At 44.2% G+C, this 23,419-nt stretch overlaps 1 protein-coding gene across 4 annotated transcripts in view; it reads left to right on the forward strand.

Annotated features, from left to right (window-relative positions):
* LOC110521672 (KIT proto-oncogene, receptor tyrosine kinase) overlaps positions 1–19,927 on the forward strand; it is a 39,714-nt gene extending 19,787 nt beyond the window's left edge. For all 4 annotated transcript variants that reach the window (XM_036969494.2, XM_036969495.2, XM_036969496.2 and 1 more), the window contains 13 exons: positions 4,800–4,984; positions 8,369–8,475; positions 8,677–8,803; positions 9,376–9,480; positions 11,172–11,282; positions 11,652–11,799; positions 12,130–12,227; positions 12,377–12,507; positions 13,100–13,222; positions 15,508–15,619; positions 15,752–15,851; positions 16,278–16,383; positions 17,135–19,927. In XM_036969494.2, the coding sequence (XP_036825389.2) occupies positions 4,800–4,984; positions 8,369–8,475; positions 8,677–8,803; positions 9,376–9,480; positions 11,172–11,282; positions 11,652–11,799; positions 12,130–12,227; positions 12,377–12,507; positions 13,100–13,222; positions 15,508–15,619; positions 15,752–15,851; positions 16,278–16,383; positions 17,135–17,338 (1,657 nt within the window). In that variant the 3' untranslated portion in view covers positions 17,339–19,927. The remainder of the gene's footprint in view (positions 1–4,799; positions 4,985–8,368; positions 8,476–8,676; positions 8,804–9,375; positions 9,481–11,171; positions 11,283–11,651; positions 11,800–12,129; positions 12,228–12,376; positions 12,508–13,099; positions 13,223–15,507; positions 15,620–15,751; positions 15,852–16,277; positions 16,384–17,134) is intronic.
* The last annotated feature ends 3,492 nt before the right edge of the window (positions 19,928–23,419 follow it).

The raw sequence follows: 23,419 nt of genomic DNA on the forward strand, positions 1-23,419 counted from the left end.
CTGATGTAGATCTTACGCATCGCGAGTAAACGCGCATTGTCGTCTGTTCTTCTCAATGAGGGATCTGGGCGCTCCATTGGGAACGGATGCGTTGGCGTATCAGTGGCCTCGGCCTCTGCTCTATGTGTTCCTCTAGGGGACCTGATTCAGGCCACCGTGCAGAGGCTCCGTTAGGAGGGTCTGTTATTGATTCCGGTGGCTCCCCGTTGGCCCAGACAACCCTGGTTCCACGGAGATCATTTGCCTGTTGGGCGGGGACACGCGGGGGGTTCCATGTCATTGGGATCTATTGTCCCAGGCGCAGGGGAGGATTTGGCACCCATGACTGAACTGTTGAATTCGATGGCTAGGGGCTTACCCGCTAGGGGCTTCCCTCTACGAGAGAGTTATATCTATAAGTGACATGCATTACAGGCTTGGTGTCAGATTGAGGGAGTTTCTCCTTTTCAGAGCTCATTGGTAGACATTTTGATGTTCTTGCAATAACCTTTTGAGCAGGGCCCTTCTTTTTCCACATTGAACATTTATATGGCAGCCATTTCAGCGTGTCATGTAGGGATGAACGGCTCTGCCCCAGGGTCTCATCCTCTGGTGGTGCGGGTCCTGGAAGTCGTGTGTGCGCTCGGAGCAGGGTCAAAGCCTATGGCACTGACCTGGTGTTGGTCCTGGACGCTCTGTGTGAGCCTCTGTTTGAATCATTAGAGTCTGTGGACCTGAAAGTCCTTTCCTTCAAGACTGCCCTGCTATTTATGGCCTTGGTGTCAGCCAAGCCTGTTGGGGGGGATCTCCATATGCTATCAGTACACCTTTCCTATATGGAGTTTGCCCCTGTTGACTCCAAAGTGAGTTTACATCCTGTGGTGGCATATTTCTGCTTTACCAAATGAGGAGAGAGTTACAAACTTCACACACCAGTCAGAGTTATACTTAAACTACATATTTTTTTAATAAGAGCTTTGCAATAGCCTTTTTGACTTTCAATGATGCGCTATCTCTAATGAACCATTGAAAGTACCACCAGAAAAGTACAAAGATCTTTTATAGCCAAGATACAACCCCTCTCAACTTCTTTGTGAACAGTTCCTAAGATCTGTGGTTCGTCATGTACAGTGCCTTGCGAAAGTATTCGGCCCCCTTGAACTTTGCGACCTTTTGCCACATTTCAGGCTTCAAACATAAAGATATAAAACTGTATTTTTTTGTGAAGAATCAACAACAAGTGGGACATAATCATGAAGTGGAACGACATTTATTGGATATTTCAAACTTTTTTAACAAATCAAAAACTGAAAAATTGGGCGTGCAAAATTATTCAGCCCCTTTACTTTCAGTGCAGCAAACTCTCTCCAGAAGTTCAGTGAGGATCTCTGAATGATCCAATGTTGACCTAAATGACTAATGATGATAAATACAATCCACCTGTGTGTAATCAAGTCTCCGTATAAATGCACCTGCACTGTGATAGTCTCAGAGGTCCGTTAAAAGCGCAGAGAGCATCATGAAGAACAAGGAACACACCAGGCAGGTCCGAGATACTGTTGTGAAGAAGTTTAAAGCCGGATTTGGATACAAAAAGATTTCCCAAGCTTTAAACATCCCAAGGAGCACTGTGCAAGCGATAATATTGAAATGGAAGGAGTATCAGACCACTGCAAATCTACCAAGACCTGGCCATCCCTCTAAACTTTCAGCTCATACAAGGAGAAGACTGATCAGAGATGCAGCCAAGAGGCCCATGATCACTCTGGATGAACTGCAGAGATCTACAGCTGAGGTGGGAGACTCTGTCCATAGGACAACAATCAGTCGTATATTGCACAAATCTGGCCTTTATGGAAGAGTGGCAAGAAGAAAGCCATTTCTTAAAGATATCCATAAAAAGTGTTGTTTAAAGTTTGCCACAAGCCACCTGGGAGACACACCAAACATGTGGAAGAAGGTGCTCTGGTCAGATGAAACCAAAATTGAAATTTTGGCAACAATGCAAAACGTTATGTTTGGCGTAAAAGCAACACAGCTGAACACACCATCCCCACTGTCAAACATGGTGGTGGCAGCATCATGGTTTGGGCCTGCTTTTCTTCAGCAGGGACAGGGAAGATGGTTAAAATTGATGGGAAGATGGATGGAGCCAAATACAGGACCATTCTGGAAGAAAACCTGATGGAGTCTGCAAAAGACCTGAGACTGGGACGGAGATTTGTCTTCCAACAAGACAATGATCCAAAACATAAAGCAAAATCTACAATGGAATGGTTCAAAAATAAACATATCCAGGTGTTAGAATGGCCAAGTCAAAGTCCAGACCTGAATCCAATCGAGAATCTGTGGAAAGAACTGAAAACTGCTGTTCCCAAATGCTCTCCATCCAACCTCACTGAGCTCGAGCTGTTTTGCAAGGAGGAATGGGAAAAAATGTCTCTCGATGTGCAAAACTGATAGAGACATACCCCCAAGCGACTTACAGCTGTAATCGCAGCAAAAGGTGGCGCTACAAAGTATTAACTTAAGGGGGCTGAATAATTTTGCACGCCCAATTTTTCAGTTTTTGATTTGTTAAAAAAGTTTGAAATATCCAATAAATGTCGTTCCACTTCATGATTGTGTCCCACTTATTGTTGATTCTTCACAAAAAAATACAGTTTTATATCTTTATGTTTGAAGCCTGAAATGTGGCAAAAGGTCGCAAAGTTCAAGGGGGCCGAATACTTTCGCAAGGCACTGTACATGACGAACCACAGATCTTAGGAACTGTTCACAAAGAAATACTTTTTCTTTAGAAAGGAGTATCCCTTAGCCAGATAACATTCACCATAAATTATCGTTCAGTTTGGTCCCTCAGACGAGGTTCTAATCTCGTTCCTGGTACTTCATAGTACAAAACACCAACTCATCCAATGGCATATATCAATTATCAACTCTAGATACCCCCATCTCAAGTAAACCCCCTCTTGACCCCACTCCTGGACATGCTCACTGAGAGGAGTGAGCCTCTAGGTCATACACTATCCCAGGATAAATGTAAGATCAGAGAGGACATACAATGTTTCCAGACACTGCCATACACCTTCCCCCAATGGGAAGAGGAGGAAGTAACTGGCACACAGACATAGTGGAGACAAGTAATTGGTTTCCCATTAATCACGCCATCCCTTCACATGGTTTAAGAATAGGTAAAGACACATTCACATATGAAGACAATGTTCCCTCCTGTCCTCTTCCCTTTCTGATATTCTGCATAGCACCAGAGACATGTTGAAGACAAGCCTGACCTCTCCCCTCTCTGGGTCCCAGGTGACTGAGCCCCAGCTGAGGGAAAAGTGCAACTGCCAACACTATAGTCCAAAAGGATACATTCTAATGACAAGTATCTCACATAAGCATATTATGCAAATAAACATCTTAATTATCTATGTTACCCAACTAATTCTGATTCATCCGCCACAATCCTAATGCAGTTTCTCCCTAGGTTATGCCTATGTCTTACAGTTCTTCCCTTTCTCACCTTCTCTGTTGGCTTTGTAGCATGGCCTGTGTCCGGTGCACAGTTTACACGCGTATATAGATTTGAACAAGGATGTCCGTGTTGTGAACAGCGTTTGCATCAACTCTGGTCAATGTTATGCAGCTCGCGTGCGAGCGCTTTACCAAGTCACAATAGGTGTTCTCATTTTAGACCTGCGATTACAGGTACGAGTCCTGACATTTCAGGCTCGTAATGTAAGTATTGTTCTTGGAACCATGGGGTCTATGGATTTGGGTTGCAGTGACTGCGTGTCAGTCCACATAGCCATGTTGCAGCAAGTTCTCATGTCCCCATAGTATGTTATACCGAGTGACCAACTGAAAGGGAACGGACAGTTATGAATGTAACTACTGTTCCCTGAAGGCGGGAACGAGGTATAACATATTTTGGCCTGTGCCTTCAGGGGGTTTGGGTTCGCTGAAGAGCGGTATTGAATTGAGGAAATGGATGTGAGCCCCAGTATTATAGCCAGGAAGGAGGAGCTTCCGAGTCTGGCTCGGCGTCTATTGGCCCATTGGGCGTGCTTTCAGTTTGCTGCAGGTGAATAGGATGGGTCGTTGACTCCCCATAGTATGTTATACCTCATTCAGGAAACAGTAGTAATATTCATAACTTCACTCTATTTATAATAAGCATGGCAACACCAATCCAATGAAACTCTGACAATGAGTCAGAGGCGATTGGCTAGTCATTATCCTATCGCTTTCAATTATGATCAAAACGACTTAGAGAGCTGTCCAACTCAAACAAACATGCGTACAGTTACCTTTGAAATGTTTGTTTACAAAAGGCACAAGGTGATGGTATGGAATGTGCCCCCCCCATATTTTTGTTTTATTGAGATTGTTTTCACTTCCTGTACCTCTAAGGTATTGTTGTTTTAGTAGATGCTGACATGAAGGAACATACAGTATATCCTTTAGTTTGGTGTGGAAGACTGGTATTGTATGGGGATGGACTGATTTAGCCTGGCACAGTGAGGTTTTATTTCGACATTTAAGACCAATGTATGCTTGTATGCGTCATGCCCCAGTTTTGTCCAACGACTCTCTGTACCTGGCTGTTGTTTTGAGGGCACACATGGTGAACACATGGTCAACAATTCCTTAGTCTCCTGTTTGTTTACTCATAACAGCTCATTCAACCATTTTACATTTACAACTGCTGTGTTCATAGAGCCACATGAAACAAGCAACATTGCATTAAATCTACTAAAAACGACATCCAAATGCAGTCACATTAGTTTGGTTGACAGTTTTGTCCCATCCCTCAGGTGCTCCCACCAGATGAATGCCACTCAGGAGGAGCAGGACATTGTCACAGTGACATTGTTGAGTCCCTCCTTTGGGAAGACGGAGGTGGAGAGCAGGCTGAACATCACCACGGGAAGATTCCACACGTTGGAGTGTGTGGCCACCGTGGAGGGAGAGCAGGCCTACACACTGTTCTCTATCAGTGGTGAGTTGTGGTGACATGCGCACACACACACACACACACACATAGCAATATACAAATGAGTGGGGAGTTGTTGTAGATTTTTTAAATATTTTTTTATAGATAATACTCAATACGAAAAAACTGAATTAATGTCAGTAATGCAGTACTAACTAAAGTCTCGGCTGTGTTACATTCAGGTCACTGTCACGTGTGCCTCCTCGCCGACCTCTAGGTCACCAGGCTGCTCGTTATGGCGCACACCTGTCACCAGCGTTACTCGCATAATGACACTCACCTGGACTCCATCACCTCCTTGATTACCTGCCCTTTATATGTCACTCCCTTTGGTTTCTTCCCCAGTCGTCATTGACTCTGTTTCATGTCGCTGCGTGGTTTGTGTTTCGTCTTTATTGTTTTGTTGATTTATTAATACACTCACTCCCTGTACTTGCTTCGCGACTCTCAGCGCACTCATTACAGTCAAAGTCCATTCAGGTCTCCTCCCATTATGTCTGAGCTGAGGTGCAGCGTTACAGCTGTTTCACTTTATGTGGCTCAAGGTCATGTAAGTGATCCGCACCAACAACACTCTTCAGCTCAACTCGAAGGATTTCGCAATTATAATCCACTGATTGTTTACAAAAGACTTGGGCTTTTGACATAGATCTTACCCATAAACAGAGGTGCAATATTAAGCATTGATTATAGGGCCGGAGTCTGTTTATATAAACATAGGTGGGGAGAGATAACACAAACCTGTGTGATGTGTGATAATGTCTCATCACTTACTGGCAGAAATGATCATCAGTGGTAGGGGCATAGTGTAGTTTTGGAACGCGAATCCAACTTTCTAGAACATCCTGTTTATATACTGTCTGATGCGCTATTCTAATATGACAGCAATTGAAACCAGAGTGAGAAGAGAGTTGTCTTAGCGTGGGTATGGAGAATGAGATTGCGATGGTGTAGAGGAGGAGGGGAAGTTGCCTGGACACATCGGGCATGTGGGTGGCATTATGGACGAGGAGTGTGTAGCCAGGCAGGACAGGCTTGTGGGAGCTTGTGCCCAGGCCTTAGTGCTTATTGGAGCAGGGCAGACACGCGGAGACATGCAGGGAAGTCTGGACAACAATTGGAGCCCTTGCCACCCTGAATGTTTAAACACTGTGGGAATTTTGGACATGGCCAGCCAAGGAGGCAGGAAGCTGTAGGGAAAGAATAAAGGGATGGAGGGAGAGCTTTAAAAGCCACTGACAGGTTTACAGAAGATTAGTTCCTGCAGACTCTGCATTCTGAGATGATTTGAAATGGAGAGAAATCCTCTTATGGCTAAAGAGCTTATTACACCTAGTGTACAGAGCTAGGAAAACAATAACACCACAAACCGCTACAGTACACAAAGGAACAGACGACTTATTATACAGCAGTTTTACACAACAACAGCAGCAGTACTGCGTCATGCTGCACAACACCACAGCATGCTACATACTGTGCAGTGCCTTCGGAAAGTATTCAGACCCCTTGACTTTCTCCACATTTTGTTTGGTTACAGCCTTATTCTAAAATGTATTAAATATTTTTTTTCCATCCCCAATCTACACACAATACCCCATAATGACAAAGCAAAAACTATTTTTTGTTTTTTTTGCTAATTTATTAAAAAATAAAAAACTGAAATCACATTTAAATAAGTATTCAGACCCTTTACTCAGTACTTTGTTGAAGCACCTTTGGCAGCGATTACAGGCTCAAGTCTTCTTTGGTTTGACGCTACAAGCTTGGCACACCTGTATTTGGGGAGTTTCTCTCATTCTTCACTGCAGATCCTCTCAAGCTCTGTCTGGTTGGATGGGGAGCATTGCTGCACAGCTATTTTCAGTTGTTCGATCGGGTTCAAGTCTGGGCTCTGGCTGGGACACTCAAGGACATTCAGAGACTTGTCTCGAAGCCACTCCTACGTTGTCTTGGCTGTGTGCTTAGGGTCGTTGTCCTGTTGGAAGGTGAACCTTCACCCCACTCTGAGGTCCTGAGCGCTCTGGAGCAGGTTTTCATCAAGGATCTCTCTGTACTTTGCTCCATTCATATTTCCCTCGATCCTGACTAGTCTCCCAGTCCCTGCCCCTGTAAAACATCCCCACAACATGATGCTATCTCCACCATGCTTTACTGTAGGGATGATGCCAGGTTTCCTCCAGGCGTGACACTTGGCATTCAGGCCAAAAAGTTTAATCTTGGTTTCATCAAACCAGATAATATTCTTTCCCATGGTCTGAGACTCTTTAGATGCCTTTTGACAAACTCCAAGTGGGCTTTCATGTGCCTTCTGATCCCCAATCAAAGACAAAGATAGACAGCTGCCTCTGATTGGGAACCATACTCAGCCAAAAACACAAAGGAATAGAAAACATAGATTTTCCCACCCGAGTCACAACCTGACCTAACCAAACATAGAGAATAATAAGGATCTCTAAGGTGACAATCTGGCCACTCTACCATGAAGGCCTGATTGGTGGAGTGCTGCAGAGATGGTTGTCCTTCTGAAAGGTTCTCCCATCTCCACAGAGGAACTCTAGAGCTCTGTCAGAGTGAGCATCTGGTTCTTGGTCACCTCCCTTCTCCCCCGATTGCTCTTCCTAGATACAAACATTAGCTCCAGGAAGAGTTTTGGTGGTTCCAGACTTCCTACATTTTAGAATGACGGAGGCCATTGTGTTCTTGGTGACCTTCAACGCTGCAGACATTTTTTGTACCCTTCCCCAGATCTGTGCCTCGACACAGTCCTGTCTCTGAGCTCTACAGATAATTAATTCGACCTCATGGCTTGGTTTTGCTGTGACATGCACTGTCAACTGTGGACCTTAAATAGACAGAAGTGTCCAATCAATTTAATTTACCGCAGGTGGACTCCAATCAAGTTGTAGAAAGAGAGCTCAATTTTAAGTTTCATAGTAAAGGGTCTGAATACTTATGTAAATAAGGTATTTCTGTTTTTTATTTTTAATAAATGAGCTAACATTTCTAAAGACCTGTTTTCGCTTTGTCGTTATGAAGATTTGTATTTATTTCATCCATTTTAGAATAAGGCTGTAACCATAACAAAATGTGGGAAAAGTTCATGGGTCTGAATACTTTCCAAAGGCACTGTGACTATAACAGGAATTATGTAGGTAATAATATACAAAGACATTAACAAAATACAGAAAATAAAGTTTGACTCAAATAATAGGATTACTTTAGAGTGATTACCACATAGCACTCTCCACATAAGAAGCCTAATATAAAGCCAAACACAAGATCGGATCTCTTCCTGTGTTTCTGTCATTCTCTCATAGTGCTTCTCTCCTCTCTCTAACGTCCTTCACTGATATCTCTGTATCTCTCTGTGTTGTGTGTTTGTCCCTACAGAGAGAACAGTGCCTCATGAGCTCTTCACCCCTCTGCTGATTGGCTTTGTGTCAGCAGCAGCCCTCCTCTGTGTCATCCTCATAGTGCTCTTCTACAAGTACCTGCAGGTAACTCACCTCTTCTCATGCATGTCACACCCACTTCTACTGCAGGTTACACACCTGAGTATAAAAATGACACACAGTAACTCACAGCCAACGATAAGGTACAGTATCTCACCATAAACTGTGCTGAAGTACCATGATTGATGTGAGTTTTATGGCATCCTCTGTGCTTCTCCTAATATAAACTCCCTGCTTGCCTCACAGAAACCCAAATACCAGATCCAGTGGAAAGTCATTGAAGGTATCCACGGAAACAACTATGTGTATATTGACCCTACCCAGCTCCCATACGACCACCAGTGGGAGTTCCCCCGGGACAAACTGCGTTTCGGTGAGTTCCTTGGCTTTCACCACACTCAGGAATAGCACATTTAATCATCACCAAGCGGGTAGGTTGCCCCAGACATCTTTTACAGTATATCCGTCATCTCTAATACAGGACTGTATGATGTTTAGTTTGTTTTTAGTATTACCCAGGTCTATTTAAGATGTGTAGTATCAAGTCATAGCATTAGCTGTTGAAAGTCTGTTTTGTTTTGGTATTTGGAGCCAGCCAATGTATCTTTGCGGGCTCATAACGATGGATGCACACCCTATTTACAGACCAATTGGTTACAGTTTCACACTTTTACAATAGCTGCGAGCACACACTAACTGCATGATGTATTTCATGTAGCTGTTTTCTTTTATAAACAACCTCAACCCCTCCCTTTAAGCAAATGTTCTGTTGTTTTTGGAAATTTTGAAACCACCCCAAACAGGATTCTGCGTGTCCTGGTGTCTGCTTTCCCCGCCCTTGCAGGGTAAACCTGGTGATCGTTGGTGCAGGAAGCAGAGCTAGGATGTGGGAGGGGAACACGATGGAATAACATTAGTCTGTCTGTGTTCCATGTCTGTCTGCAGGGAAAACGCTGGGCTCCGGAGCCTTCGGGAAGGTGGTGGAGGCTACTGCTTATGGAATGTCCAAAGCTGATACAGTGATGACAGTGGCAGTCAAAATGCTCAAACGTAAGACCAAAGTGATGACACAAGTGATAATAAAACATTTCAGAGGAGCTGCGTTGACCAATTCTCTGGAATCTTCTTCCGGATAGTTAAACAACCGAAGCTTCTGCGTATGAGCGGTATTCTCTCCCCCTCCGCTGCAGCAACATATCAAAGACACGCAGGACACAGACAGGCAGTCTAAATAGTGATTTAGTGTTGTTTTTTCATCATCATTGCAAACCTTGATTGGTTAAACAGGAGGCAGAGGCAGTCAGCTTTTAACGGTTCTATTTTAGTTGTGGTTAAAACGCTGATTGTTTTTGCCCCAATGCAATGTGTAGACTGCATCCTGCTTGTGCTACTGAAATATCCTTAGTAACAACACACAGAGAAAGTTGTAACCTACATCCTAAATTAGCCTACAAAATACACTGAGTGTACAAAACATTAAGGACACCTTCCTAATACTGAGTAGAGGTGTCTTAAGGCTTAAAAATCCTTCTTTGGCCTCCCGAGTGGCGCAGTGATCTAAGGCACTGCATCGCAGTGCTAGCTGTGCCACTAGAGATTCTGGGTTCGAGTCCAGGCTCTGTCGCAGCCGTCCGTGACCGGTGAACCCATGGGGCGGCGCACAATTGGCCCAGTGTCGTCCGGGTTAGGGAGGGTTTGGCCAGCAGGGATGACCCTGTCCCATCGCGCACTAGCGACTCCTGTGGCGGGCCGGGTGCAGTGCACACTGACACGGTCGCCAGGTGTAGTGTTTCTTTCGACACATTGGTGCGGCTGGCTCCGGGTTAAGTGGGCATTGTGTCAAGAAGCAGTGTGACTTGGTTGGGTTGTGTTTCGGAGGACGCATGGCTCTTGACCTTCGCCTCTCCCGAGTCCGTACGGGAGTTGCAGCGATGAGACAAGACTGTAACTACCAATTGGATACCTTGAAAAATGGGGTAAAATTTTAATTGAAAAAAATCCTTCTTTAACCGTTCTCCTCCCCTTCATCTACGCTGATTGAAGTGGATTTAACAAGTGACATCAATAAGGGATCAAAGCTTTCCCCTGGTCAGTCTGTGTCACAGAAAGAGCAGGCCGCCAGGGTGTTGTTTTGTTCACTCAGTTCACTCAGTGTATATATATTTGTGGAATGTTCGTTCAAACCGGAGCTAGTTTTTATATCAGCTGTTCAGAAATAGAGACCTAGGCTACATCATCATGTCAATCAAATGGCTTGATGATCAGGGTTCAGAAGAGGGTGAGTGAAGTGAACACATGCGCACAGGGTGATTCGGTTCTTTAGCTCTGGGGAAGTGGCTTCCAGGGTGGCGGTACCGGGTGGGTTACCTTCGGTCGCGCAGCCTCAGACAAGTTTAATGGCAATGAAAAGAGACACACGTTGGTGACAAATCGGTTTATTTTATGGTGTCTGACTAATCAGACCTGGTCAAGTCACAGTCAGAAGACCCCTGGCCCGAATGATGATTGGTGAACACCCTCAACAGATATTTGACTAAATATATTTCAGTAGCTGTTGAGTATGTGTGTGTGTGTGCGTGTTTGCATTGATGTATGTATGTATGCTTGTGACACCGACAGCGGCCAGAGGTGTTTGTGCTAGCACGAGGTGAAACTAGCACAAGCAGATTTCCTTTGATGTTTTCTTTGATGACGACTTTGAAGCACTTTAAAATGATCACGTTCCGATGGTTTTTCCACAGCCAGTGCCCATGCCACTGAGAAGGAGGCGCTGATGTCAGAGCTGAAAGTTCTCAGTTACCTCGGAAACCACATGAACATCGTCAACCTGCTTGGAGCCTGTACTGTTGGAGGTAAGGGGCAGAAGGTTTGGAGGACTGTACCAACCATAGAAGAAGAAGAGTTTATCCAAGACTAGAATTAGGGTTAAGCCTATGGTATCATCAATCTGAATGGTGTGGGTAACTTTTTTGTCAGAGGTTTTTGAGAAACAGTAATAACCTGAACACTCCCTCCTTTTATCACCAATGATTTTATGGCTTGTTGAGCATTGGATCATGCTTTATGGTGTAGGAGTGGTGATCCCGAAACTTGCTGTGATTGTATTGGTGTGTCTATCCGTCAAGAGTATTTTGTTTATCTTTGTTTGTCTTTTGTGTGTTGCTTCTTTGTGTTCTATTTCTACTGTCATGTGACATGGCAATTGTGCTCCTTGTCTTCAGGCCCAACCCTGGTGATCACAGAGTACTGCTGCTTTGGTGACCTCCTGAACTTTCTGAGAAGGAAGAGAGAGACGTTCTTTTGCTCCAAGCTCGGGGACGACTGCTACTACAGGAATGTCATGCTGCAGAGGGGAACAGCTACAGCTGGGTCAGTGTGGACCTTTTACAATTACAAGGAGAGGGTGGTAGTTGAGTGGTGTATAATTGTCACAGCACAGTATATAAGGTATGTATGTGCTGTTGCTTATGTCATCTCACCTGCTCACGGAAGTAAATACCACTGCCGTTGTTGAAAATTCCCCAATTGAACTAAGCATGAAGCACTCTTTGTTGTTATTGAGAAAACATACTTAGAGTAAATGTATCTGGAGATTCACAATTTATGTAAGGGAGGATTTCCTACCCAGTGTGTAGGAGTAATATGTAGTATTGGCATGGCAGCTGAACTGAGATCAGACTGCTCCTTTCCTCCTCACAGAGACAGCAGGAATGGCTACGTGGATATGAGGCCTTCTGTCACTGGCGTCCTGCCAAATGGCTTCTCCTCAGAGAAGAGGCGCTCGATGCGCAAAGCAGGCAAGACATCCACTCTGATATTCATTGATAATTGTCACATTTATAATTTCAGAGTCCCTCTATAAACAATGAAGCTACCTTTCTACACAATGCTGTTCTCTCTATACACCTCTCTAATTATTTTTGCTCCATCTCTCTCTTTCTCTCAGGTGGTTCCAGTAGTGAGCCAGATGTTGTGAGTGAGATGCTCCATGAGGACGGTCTCTCTCTGGACACAGAGGATCTGCTCAGCTTCTCCTATCAAGTGGCCAAAGGCATGGACTTCCTGGCTTCCAAAAATGTAAGCCCTTCATGTCCTCACCGAAGATCTCCTGTCCTAATAAGCTCCTGAAAACCCTCACCACCAGCTATCTAGAACAACAGGTCTATCTTGTACTCTGCAATTCAGTCCAGCTAGTTAAATCCATGATGGTGGACCATGTTAATGTCCAACCATTCTCTGGAAAGCATCCTTTCCACTGGTATTATTGGTTCATTGTATGAGATTACATTTAGACACACACTAAGCCACACACACACACACACACACACACACACACACACACATTAGTTCCATCCTCTTTCTTTCCAAACAATACCAGGATCACATTTCCATGGCTGGTCAACAGGTCCAGGATGCATGTTTGAGCATGCTACTGAAAAATGTATAAGGCATTAAAGCAAGCGGACACCAGACTACAGCCAGGCCCTGTATTAGTATCTGGGTGTGTATGGAGCAACTTTTGGGAAAGAAAATTCTCTGTCACAATGTATTAGTAGTATTGACTGTTCTACAGTATGTTATGTTACCTTGTGCTGTCTTATTGCATTATGTTTCATTATTTGTGTGTGTGTGTGTGTGTGTGTGTGTGTGTGTGTGTGTGTGTGTGTAGTGCATCCACAGAGACCTGGCAGCCAGGAACATTCTCCTGACCCAGGGACGAGTGGCAAAGATCTGTGACTTCGGCCTTGCTCGTGACATCACCACTGACTCCAATTATGTAGTCAAAGGCAATGTAAGTCTGCCCCATCACTCGCTGTAGATCTCAATATGAGTTATAGATACTGCTTTGGACATTTTGCAGTGAAAGCCGTCAAGCACAGGCACTGTATTGATATAAAGTGTGTTTGTCAGCTACAGTGCCTTCAGAAAATATTCCACATTTTGTTGTGTTACATAAAAATACAAATGTCACCCATCTACACAATACCCCATAATGACAAAGTAAAAACATGTTTTTAGAAATGTTAGCAAATGAAATACATAAATATCTCATTTACATAAGTATTCACACCTTGTCAATACATCATGGTTTCTCAAATCCGGTCCTGGGGCCCTGGGTGCACATTTAGGTTTTTGCCCTAGCACTACGCAGCTGATTCAAATGATCAACATTTGATGATGATTGGTTATTTGAATCAGCTGTGTAGTGCTAGGGCAAAACAACTAAATGTGCACCCAGGGGGTGGGGTTCCCATCACCTTAGTCTTTCTGGGTATGTCTCTAAGAGCTTTGCGCACCTGGATTGTACAATATTTGCCCATTACTATCTTCTAAATTCTTCAAGTTCTGTCATATTGGTGGTTAATCATTGCTAGACAACCATTTTCAAGTCTTGCCATTGATTTTCAAGCAAATTTAAGTCATAACTGTAAATCTGCCACTCAGGAACATTCACTGTCTTCTTGGTAAGCAACTACAGTGTAGATTTGGCCTTGTGTCTTAGGTTATTGTCCTGCTGAAAGGTGTATTCATCTGTTTCTGGTGGAAAGCAGACTGAACAAGGTTTTCCTTTCGAATTTTGCCTGAAAATAGCCTAATCTTCATGACTAATGTTCAAATTTAGACGTCAAACAGTATCAAGGTTCTGGTCTAATGCTTCTAAAAATGTTAGCATAACCGTGTTCATGGAGCTCTCAACTAGCCATTCCATTTCTTTTTATCCTGAAAACCCTCTCCGGCAACTGAGTTAGGAAGGATGCGGACACCTGTATCTTTATAGTGACTGGGTGTATTGATATACCATCCAAAGTGTAATAATATCCCATGCTCAAAGGGAATATCTGTTTGTTTTACCCATCTACCAATAGGTGCACTTCTTTGCGAGGCATTGGGAAAACCTCTCTGGTCTTTATGGTTGAATCTGTGTTTGAAATTCACTGCTCGACTGAGGGACCTTACAATTATCTGTATGTGTGGGGTACCGAGAATTACTGTATAAAATAAATAATTCAAATACTGAGCTATATTGTATGCCAAAAAATGTGGAAAATATATTATGATATACTAATACATTTAACAAGTAATATTTGTATTTCTCAAAAGGTAAGAGTAAAAATGATTGACACCCTTTCAATACCTCACCTTCACTGAGCCTAACATCACTGAGCCTTTAAAAAAAAAGGCTTAGCTTAAGGTCAATGGCATCATGAACATTTTAGCCAAAACCTCGTTACCTCTGCCAGGAGGCTGAAACTTGGCTGCAAGTGGATCTTCCAGGAAGACAATAACCCCAAGCATACAGCACAATCCACAAAGACATTGTTAATTGGCCACAAAATCAATATTTTTGCAATGGTCATCTCAGTTTCTGGATTTGAAACACAATAAAAACCTGTGTTTTGAATTGAAGAGGGCAGTCCATACGAGCAGACGAAGGATATCAAGGATCTGGAAAGATTCTGTATTGAGGAATGGTCTAAGATCCCTCCCAATGTGTTCTCCAATCTCTTGAAACATTTTAGAAAAAGTCTCGGTGACGTTACCCTCGCAAGGTGAGGTATTGAACAATTAAAATATGACTTGTTAATTGTATAACATAATATAATTTCCCCCAAAATGGTGCATACAATTTAGCTCAGTATTTGAATGTATTTTATACAGACATTCTTGCTCATCTTATCAAGGACGTCAATGTTGGTCCCATCTGTATATTTGGTGAATGTGACATTATAATGCGCACTCTGAGACAGCTGTGTGTTTATGAATTACTTGAAATGTCACTGGTATGGGGTCACCAGATACAAATGTCTCAAACATTCAGCACCGTATGGGAGTTTTAACCTAGGAAATACATATTCTCTCATACTAACACAAAAACAAGCAATGCTGAACATTGGTTTGAAATTCCAGATCAGCAGAATCTGCATTAACCATTTCCCCTCACCGGTTCTCAAGCCTCCACAGCTGAAGTGATGTAGATGATGGACTACTTCAATAGATTTGCTTTGATGAATTTGCTGAATAGATGGAGTGCGTCTGACATATTTGACTGGTTGTGATGGTTTGTGTTCCACGCAGGCTCGTCTCCCAGTCAAGTGGATGTCTCCGGAGAGCATCTTTGAGTGTGTGTACACATTTGAGAGTGACGTGTGGTCCTATGGCATCTTGCTCTGTGAAATCTTCTCACTCGGTACTTACATACACATTATTCTCTATATGTGTGTGTGTGTGTGTGTGTGTGTGTGTGTGTGTGTGTGTGTGTGTGTGTGTGTGTGTGTGTTTTCATTGATTTTTATTATCTTATTTCCTATTTGGCCTATAGGAAGCAGTCCATATCCTGGGATACCTGTGGACTCAAAGTTCTACAAAATGATTAAGGAAGGATACAGAATGGATGCACCAGAGTTTGCACCGAGTGAAATGTGAGTGTGTGTGTGTGTGTGTGTGGTGTGCGTGTCTAAGTATCTTGAGAAAGAATCAGGGAGTAGGAGAAGTGTATGCGTGGGTGTACTATGCATGGGTGTGAATATGTGGGATTTGAGCAGATGGCAGATTATATGAATTTGTCTTCACCATAAAAGTTCATATTAAAACTAAAAACATTTACACTTAGAGAAAGAACAGTGCAAATATTTGTATTATTTTATTTAACTAGGCAAGTCATTTAAGAACAAATTCTTATTTTCAATGACGGCCTAGGAACAGTGGGTTCCTTGTTCAGGAGCAGGACGACAGGTTTTTATCTTGTCAGCTCGGGGATTTGATCTAGCAACCTTTCGGTTACCGGCCCAACGCTCTAACCACTAGGCTAACTGCCGCCCCTGAACATGTGTGTGCTGTGGTTTCAGGTATGAGATAATGAGGTCGTGCTGGGAAGCGGACCCCTTTAAGAGACCCTCCTTCAGCAAGGTGGTGGAGAGGATCGAAAAACAGCTGTCAGACACCACCAAACACGTAGGTCACTCTCATCTAACCTGCTTGTGTACACATGTTGACAGACTATGGATTTAAGTTATTCACCAGCAATCATTTCTATATTCTGAGATTTATTTTTTTAAGTACTAAAAGGTACCAAAAGGTCACCAGACGTAGAAGCACCTTGAGATTTTGCTGTATTTAATAGTAGCGAACTACTATACAAATTCAATAAAATATTACCTGCCCTCTTGTTTTAGTAGCATACAGAACATGACTGTGTGCTCCTCCACTGCAACCACCAAGGGCCACATGTTAATACCACCAGACTAGTCAGCCCTCCATCTGTATAGCAGTTGACACACAGAAATGTGTCAACCCTCCATTAATGCACGCACACACTCACACTCAGTACCCATTGAACGTGACACGAAGGCTAGAGGAGGAGATTAATATGATTGATCGATCACTCGTGCCATAATCACCTCTTTCACTGTGTCATGTCCTCTCTGGTGCGAGTGACGGGTGTGAGGTCAAACTAAGTCTCCTCATGAACTCGGCTCATCTCTCACTTCTGAAACATGCCAGTGAGCTCTGAACACAGAGCAGGTCTTCTCTTTTCACGCCTTCCCCTTCACACCTTCAGACCAGAGGGCTACTCTGTCATCTCCTTTCCTCACCATGCTGCATGTTGCTTACGCAGTACGTAGAACTGCAATGAAAACACATCTCCAACACTATGAAAACACCTCTCCAACACTATTTTGCTCTGTTTCTCTTCTCTGTGTAGATCTATCTGAATTTCAGCTCCAAGTTTCCGGTTACAATAGGGCCCCAGGGTACCAGTGTGGACCAGGGGACACAGAACGCCAACATCCTGCGTCTCAACTCGGTGGGCAGCAGCAACACCTCCACTCAGCCTCTATTGGCCAGCGCCAGCGACGACGTCTTCCTGGAGGAGATGGGCACCAGGCTCAGGGTCCACCGGGTGTAAGGCCACGCCCCCATGATGGCTGCCCCATAAAGTGCCTGTTTAGTGCAGCCCAAACACCCCACCACACCTATCCCAACCATATACTATGTCTAGCAATTAGCTTTCCCCTTCAGACAGAGGCTTGAAGAAGGACGAGGTCCTCTCGAAACCTCTGCTCCTGGCGCTTTTAGTGCATGGACGAGACCTGTCACCCACTGTCTCCATAGTATCTGGTCCTGTCTCTCACAAGCTTGGATATAGTCACACTGTCTTTACTCTCCAGGCCATTGAGCTACTGTGTATCACGTTTGTGCTGTTAGAAATGGACAGTGTATTTTATAGCTCCGGAGCAGTGCTTTTTTCTGTGGACTTTTGTCAATGTTGCTTTCACCGTTTCTAAATATGTTTCATACAGTGTTTATGTTTGCTTCACATTTCTGTTGTCAATGTTAAACTGAATGACTATGTTTTTGTTGTCGTTTTGAATTACGTTTTTTATCTCAAACTAAATCATATAGCATGTTTAATGATTGGAGCACAATTATTATTTGAGGTGGAGGCACTTAAATTTGAACATCATTCCAGATGTAGATATCATGTAATGAAGCTTTCACCTTTTGTCTGCTCCACCTTCCACCCTTTAAGAATTAATGTCAGTATTATTCCACATGTTCAGTTTTGGTGACTATGTGACGGAGAGACATTCTGTCAGACGTTTCTAGGGCCAATGGTTTAAATGATATTCAGTGGGCTAAGTCTTATCACTTGATTAGATTGAGATGTTTTAAGTATGGTACTATGACTTCCGCTTTTAGTTGATGTCCCTGTGTATATATGTACATATTGACCTTGGGTATGACTAGTAATAAGTGTATGATGTGAGAGGTAGCATTAGCTTAGATTCCGCCTGGGAGGTTGCCTGCTGGAGATTTCTTGTAAATATGTAAATATGCTTCTGGTGTCGGGCACCTCTTCTGTCCTGTAGCGTATGTGTGACCCTTGTTTACATTTGTCATCAGACAGGTACTGCTGTATCACCGGGGTGTTTGCTTAGTACTGTCTCCAAAGACGGGGGGAGGCTGAAACAGTGCATGGTTATAATGAGCATACTGTACAAGGAAACAGGCGATCACTCTTCAAGGTATTAGCCATTTGATCTTTTCTACTCATACAGATTGTCAAAGAAGGCTTTCTATTTTGAGGTAAAGCCAGCGATGCTTGTTTCAAATGCCAATGTGGAGCTTGCAGTACAGACCGACAACCGTTAAGCTAACGGTTCTGAGAAAAAGCCCATTTGAAAGTTAGATGTTAGAGGTGTTTAGTCAGACCAGGTGGTGACATGTCTTATAGCTCCCAACAGTCCTGTGGATAGTAGCGTCAGTGCTCCCGTCCCAGCAGTCAGTAGCTGATTTCTCAGCCATCCCTCTACTCTTTGTGTCCAGCTGCTTCCTCTGACGGAAGTGCTACTTCCAACATCTCTCAACCAGGGCTCTGTATCACTCCAGACTCCCATCACTAGGACTTCCCTCTTCCCACACTGAGATATTGTTGTGAAGAGCACCTGGAAAATGCTGTCTGAATGACTGAAAGGGTGTGTGTGTGTTTGTGTTTGTGTGTGTCTGCATGTGTGCGTCTGTGTGTCTGCATGTGTGCTATTTGTAGGTGCCACTGAATTAAATGTATGAAATTTACCCAACTGTTCAACCCGGTCCTTCCCAAAGCTGGATATTTGTAAATATGTGTGTGAATACAATGTAAGTAATGTGGATGCTGTCTTAATGTTTCATTTGATTTTCTATTGATATGGTACATTTAATGCACAACTCTGATATGCTGTAATATGAAAAATGTCTTACCAGAAATAGATACACAGATACGTACACCCACATAATATTTACTGTACATCTTCTTCTTTGGAGATAAGCTGCTTGTTTTTCTGTAGATGTGGTAACTACTGTAAACGTACTGTTCCTGTACTGTACATAGTCTTTGTTTGGGCTTTGCTGTAGAATGTATTATTCCTTGTGTAGTGTCATTTTCCCATTGGCTTGGCACTAACCATTGCATTCTGTCTTCAACAAGCAAGCCAACACATTTATTTCTTTTTAAACGCTTATGGACAGCTTTGCCTTACAAATCAAGTTGGTTTTCAACCCGAAAACAGGAATGCCTTGTACTTTCATGGAAATGGCAAATATTGTCTAATTTTGCTAATTACAAGAAAGGACAAGTAGAACTTACATCAATACTCTGCTCTTTCCCTTATGCCACGTAGAATAGGAAACATAAAAATAGGTAATTACACAGTAATAACACTGAGGTTACATGGTTATATCTGTGCCATGCATCACGCTGTTAAAAAGCACAATCAAAATATTGTCTGATTATCCCTAACAATTTTACTCTATAACGGCTGACGGCTGATACAATATGACGGCTGATACAATATAACGGCTGATACAATATGACGGTTGTTTTAGAAATGTTAGAACATTTGTATATTTCCCTATACAACGTTTATTTTGTGCATTTAGTTGTATATTTATTTTACTAGAGGCAATGTTTGTTGTGCACATTTGCAATGATGAAATAAAATAAACGCATAAAATTGTTTTGTTAATTGTGATTTGTATTTTATTTTTTTCATGCCAGTATTTTATATGTGTGCAGGTTAGTTTTTTTGGGTGTCTTCTTTTTTTTTTTTTTTTTGCATTTCGTGGTATCCAATTGTTGTAGTAGCTACTATCTTGTCTCATCGCTACAACTCCCGTACGGGCTCGGGAGAGACGAAGGTTGAAAGTCATGCGTCCTCCAATACACAACCCAACCAAGCCGCACCGCACGCATCCAACCCGGATGCGCCAATGCGCCAAAGGAAACACCGTGCACCTGGCCACCTTGGTTAGCGCACACTGCGCCCAGCCCGCCACAGGAGTCGCTGGTGAGCGATGAGACAAGGACACCCCTACCGACCAAGCCCTCCCTAACCCGGGCGACGCTAGGCCAATTGTGCGTCGCCCCACGGACCTCCCGGTCGCGGCCGGTTACGACAGAGCCTGGGCGCGAACCCAGGAACTCTGATGGCGCTGCAGTACAGCGCCCTTAACCACTGCGCCACCCGGGAGGCCCCGCTGTCTTCTTTTTTAATCCAGTTTGATATTGTGGTGGAGTCATTTTATTTAACATGTCACATATTGAATTGTCCCTCATAGATCTGAGGGACATATTGTCAGCCATCTGTGTCGAGCCTATGAGCAGGTGACGCCTCGGGGCACCTCACTGACGAGCTCCTTCCCATGCTAGTGTACAGTCATTCTAGTGTATAGCCATGGACTATATCTGTTTTTAAAATCATGTTTCCTGCTCCAGAATGGTCAGGGTCTTTGGCTTGGGTCCAGCAGGGGACATCTGGCTTTAGGGGAACACCGCGAGGACAGTGGTTTGTCCAGCAGGCCAGGCCGGTGTACGGACAGACGGAGGGGCTTTGTGCGTGTCACTGCGTGGGCTGAGTCCATTGTTCTGGCATATATCTGATAAGAGGGACAGGAAATCCCACCATTGAAACTGAGTGGTTGAATGAACACGTTTGTGAGACTGAGTGGTTGCTTAAAGTTTTTAAAAAACAGCTGAGAGAGAGGGAAGAATCTTCTCTGTAATATTTCCTCACATGTTTTGTAGATCATTGAGAGACTGAACTTTGACAGCAAACGCTGCTCACCCTTGAGCTACTGTACTGTGGGTCTGGTATGGATTTCTACATGGCCCAGTTGGGATTTTGATATGTATTGCTGTCACAATACAGTCTAATTAGGCTCAGTGTGCTGCACCACTCTTTTTTCTCTGTCCATCGTCTATCCTTCTCAGTGAGGGTAGAATTCTGATCAGGCCCTCATTCCAGCACAATAGTCTCATGTGTTTTCTAACAGCCTCTGGTAAATGATACTTCTGACCAAGATGGAAAAACAAACATCCAATTGTGTCATGGCAGTTCCATTGCTTTTTCTCTAGCATGATTGGATTACAAGGGCAGAGTGCCAATATGTGACACACTACACTGAGTATACCAAACATTAGGAAAAGCTTCCAAATATTGAGTTGCACCCCCCCCCCCTTTTTGCCCTCAGAACATCCTCAATTCGTCGGGTCATGGACTCTACAAGGTGTTGAAAGCATTCCACAGGCATGCTGGCCCATGTTGACTCCAATGTTTCTCACAGTTGTATCAAGTTGGCTGGATGTCCTTTGGGCGGTGGACCATTATTGAAACACATGGGAAACTGTTGAGTGTGAAAAATCCAGCAGCGTTGCAGTTCTTGACACAAACCGACGCACCTGGCACCTACTACCATACCCCGTTCAAAGGCACTTAAATCTGCACATATACACAATCCATGACTCAATTGTCTCAAGGCTTAAAAGTATTTATTTAACCTGTCACCTCCCCTTCATCTACACGGATTAATGTGGATTTAACATAGTGACATCAATAAGGGATCCTAGCTTTCACCTGGTGAGTCTATGTCATGGAAAGAGCAGGTGTTTTTAATGTTTTGGATACTCAGTGTACAGTATGTCAATAATACACAATGTGTGTGTGCGTGCGTGTGAATGATTATTTATTTGACATTTTGCAGTATGAAATCTCTTGAGGTGCAGCCTCTTAATTTCAAGTGTGCCCCCACCAAAAAAATGTATACTTAGGCCTAGATTCAATAAGATCAAGGCTTAACTGGCGATAGACGACACCGCATAGCTGATGTTTTGGCAGTGTCAGAGGTGGAACTGCTCTTGTGATCATTGTCACGAAACCACACCCATCCCACTCACGTTAGAACTTCAGAATGAGAAAGTGTAGGCTATATAGAAATAATGAGGATCTCTATCAGCCTAGTCGAGGTGTAGATTACACCGCACATTTGTGACAATGTTGCGTTAGGAGGTAGGTGAAGGAGTCAGGCACAGGAGAGCAGAGATGTCTGAGATGCTTACTTTTAATAGGCAAGTCCACCAAACACAGGTATGGCACAATCCAAAAGTCAAACGCCCTCGACAACAGAGACACCCATTACTCACGCAAGGAGGAACAAACAAAGCTCCTAAATAACACACTCTTATGAATGGGTGAAACCCCAAAAATTAGGCACAACCTCACCGAGCTACATCACAAAATAAAACAATCCCTCACAAACCTAGGCAGGCAACAGGGTAAATATATACACACAGAAATTAAGACAAATGAAACCAGGTGTGAGGGAACCAAAGACAAAGCAAGCAGAAAAGGAGAAAAGGATCGGTGATGGCTAGTAGGCCGGCACCGCCCGATCGGGGAGAGGAACCACCTTTGGTGGAAGCCGTGACAGTACCACCCCCCTCCCCCGACGCGCGGCTCCCACAGGGCCGGCCTCGAGGACGACACGGGGAGAACGAGGCGCAGGGCGATCCGGATGGAGGCGGTGAAACTCCCTCAGCATAGATGGGTCCAATATGTCCTCCACCGGCACCCAGCATCTCTCCTCCTGACCGTACCCCTCCCAGGTACTGAAGGCCCCTCACCCGATGCCTCGAGTCCAGTATGGACCGAACTGCATACGCTGGCGCCCCCTCAATGTCCAGAGGGGGTGGAGGGACCTCCCGCACCTCAGCTTCTTGAAGCGGACCGGCCACCACCGGCCTGAGGAGAGACACATGAAACGAGGGGTTAATACCGTAATAAGGAGGAGGCTGTAACCTATAACACACCTTGTTTACTCTCCTCAGGACTTTAAACGGCCCCACAAACCCCGGACCCAGCTTCCGGTAGGGCAGGTGGAGGGACAGGTTTCGGATCGAGAGCCATACCGGTCCCCCGGTTCCGAACACCGGGGCCTCGCTGCGGTGGCGGTCAGCGCTTGCCTTCTGCCGCCCTTCGGCCCGTTTAAGGTACCCATTGGCTGCCTCCCAGGTCTCCCTTGAGCGCCTCACCCAATCGTCCACCACAGGAGCCTCGGTCTGGCTCTGATACCATGGTACCAGGACCGGCTGATAACCCAACACGCACTGGAAGGGCAACAGGTTTGGGCCATCTCTGCCCATGGGATATACTTCGCCCACTCCCCTGGCCGG

The sequence above is a fragment of the Oncorhynchus mykiss genome, chromosome 4 (genome assembly GCF_057628025.1).
Source record: "Oncorhynchus mykiss isolate SJ-2025 chromosome 4, ASM5762802v1, whole genome shotgun sequence".
NCBI classification, from domain to species: domain Eukaryota; kingdom Metazoa; phylum Chordata; class Actinopteri; order Salmoniformes; family Salmonidae; genus Oncorhynchus; species Oncorhynchus mykiss.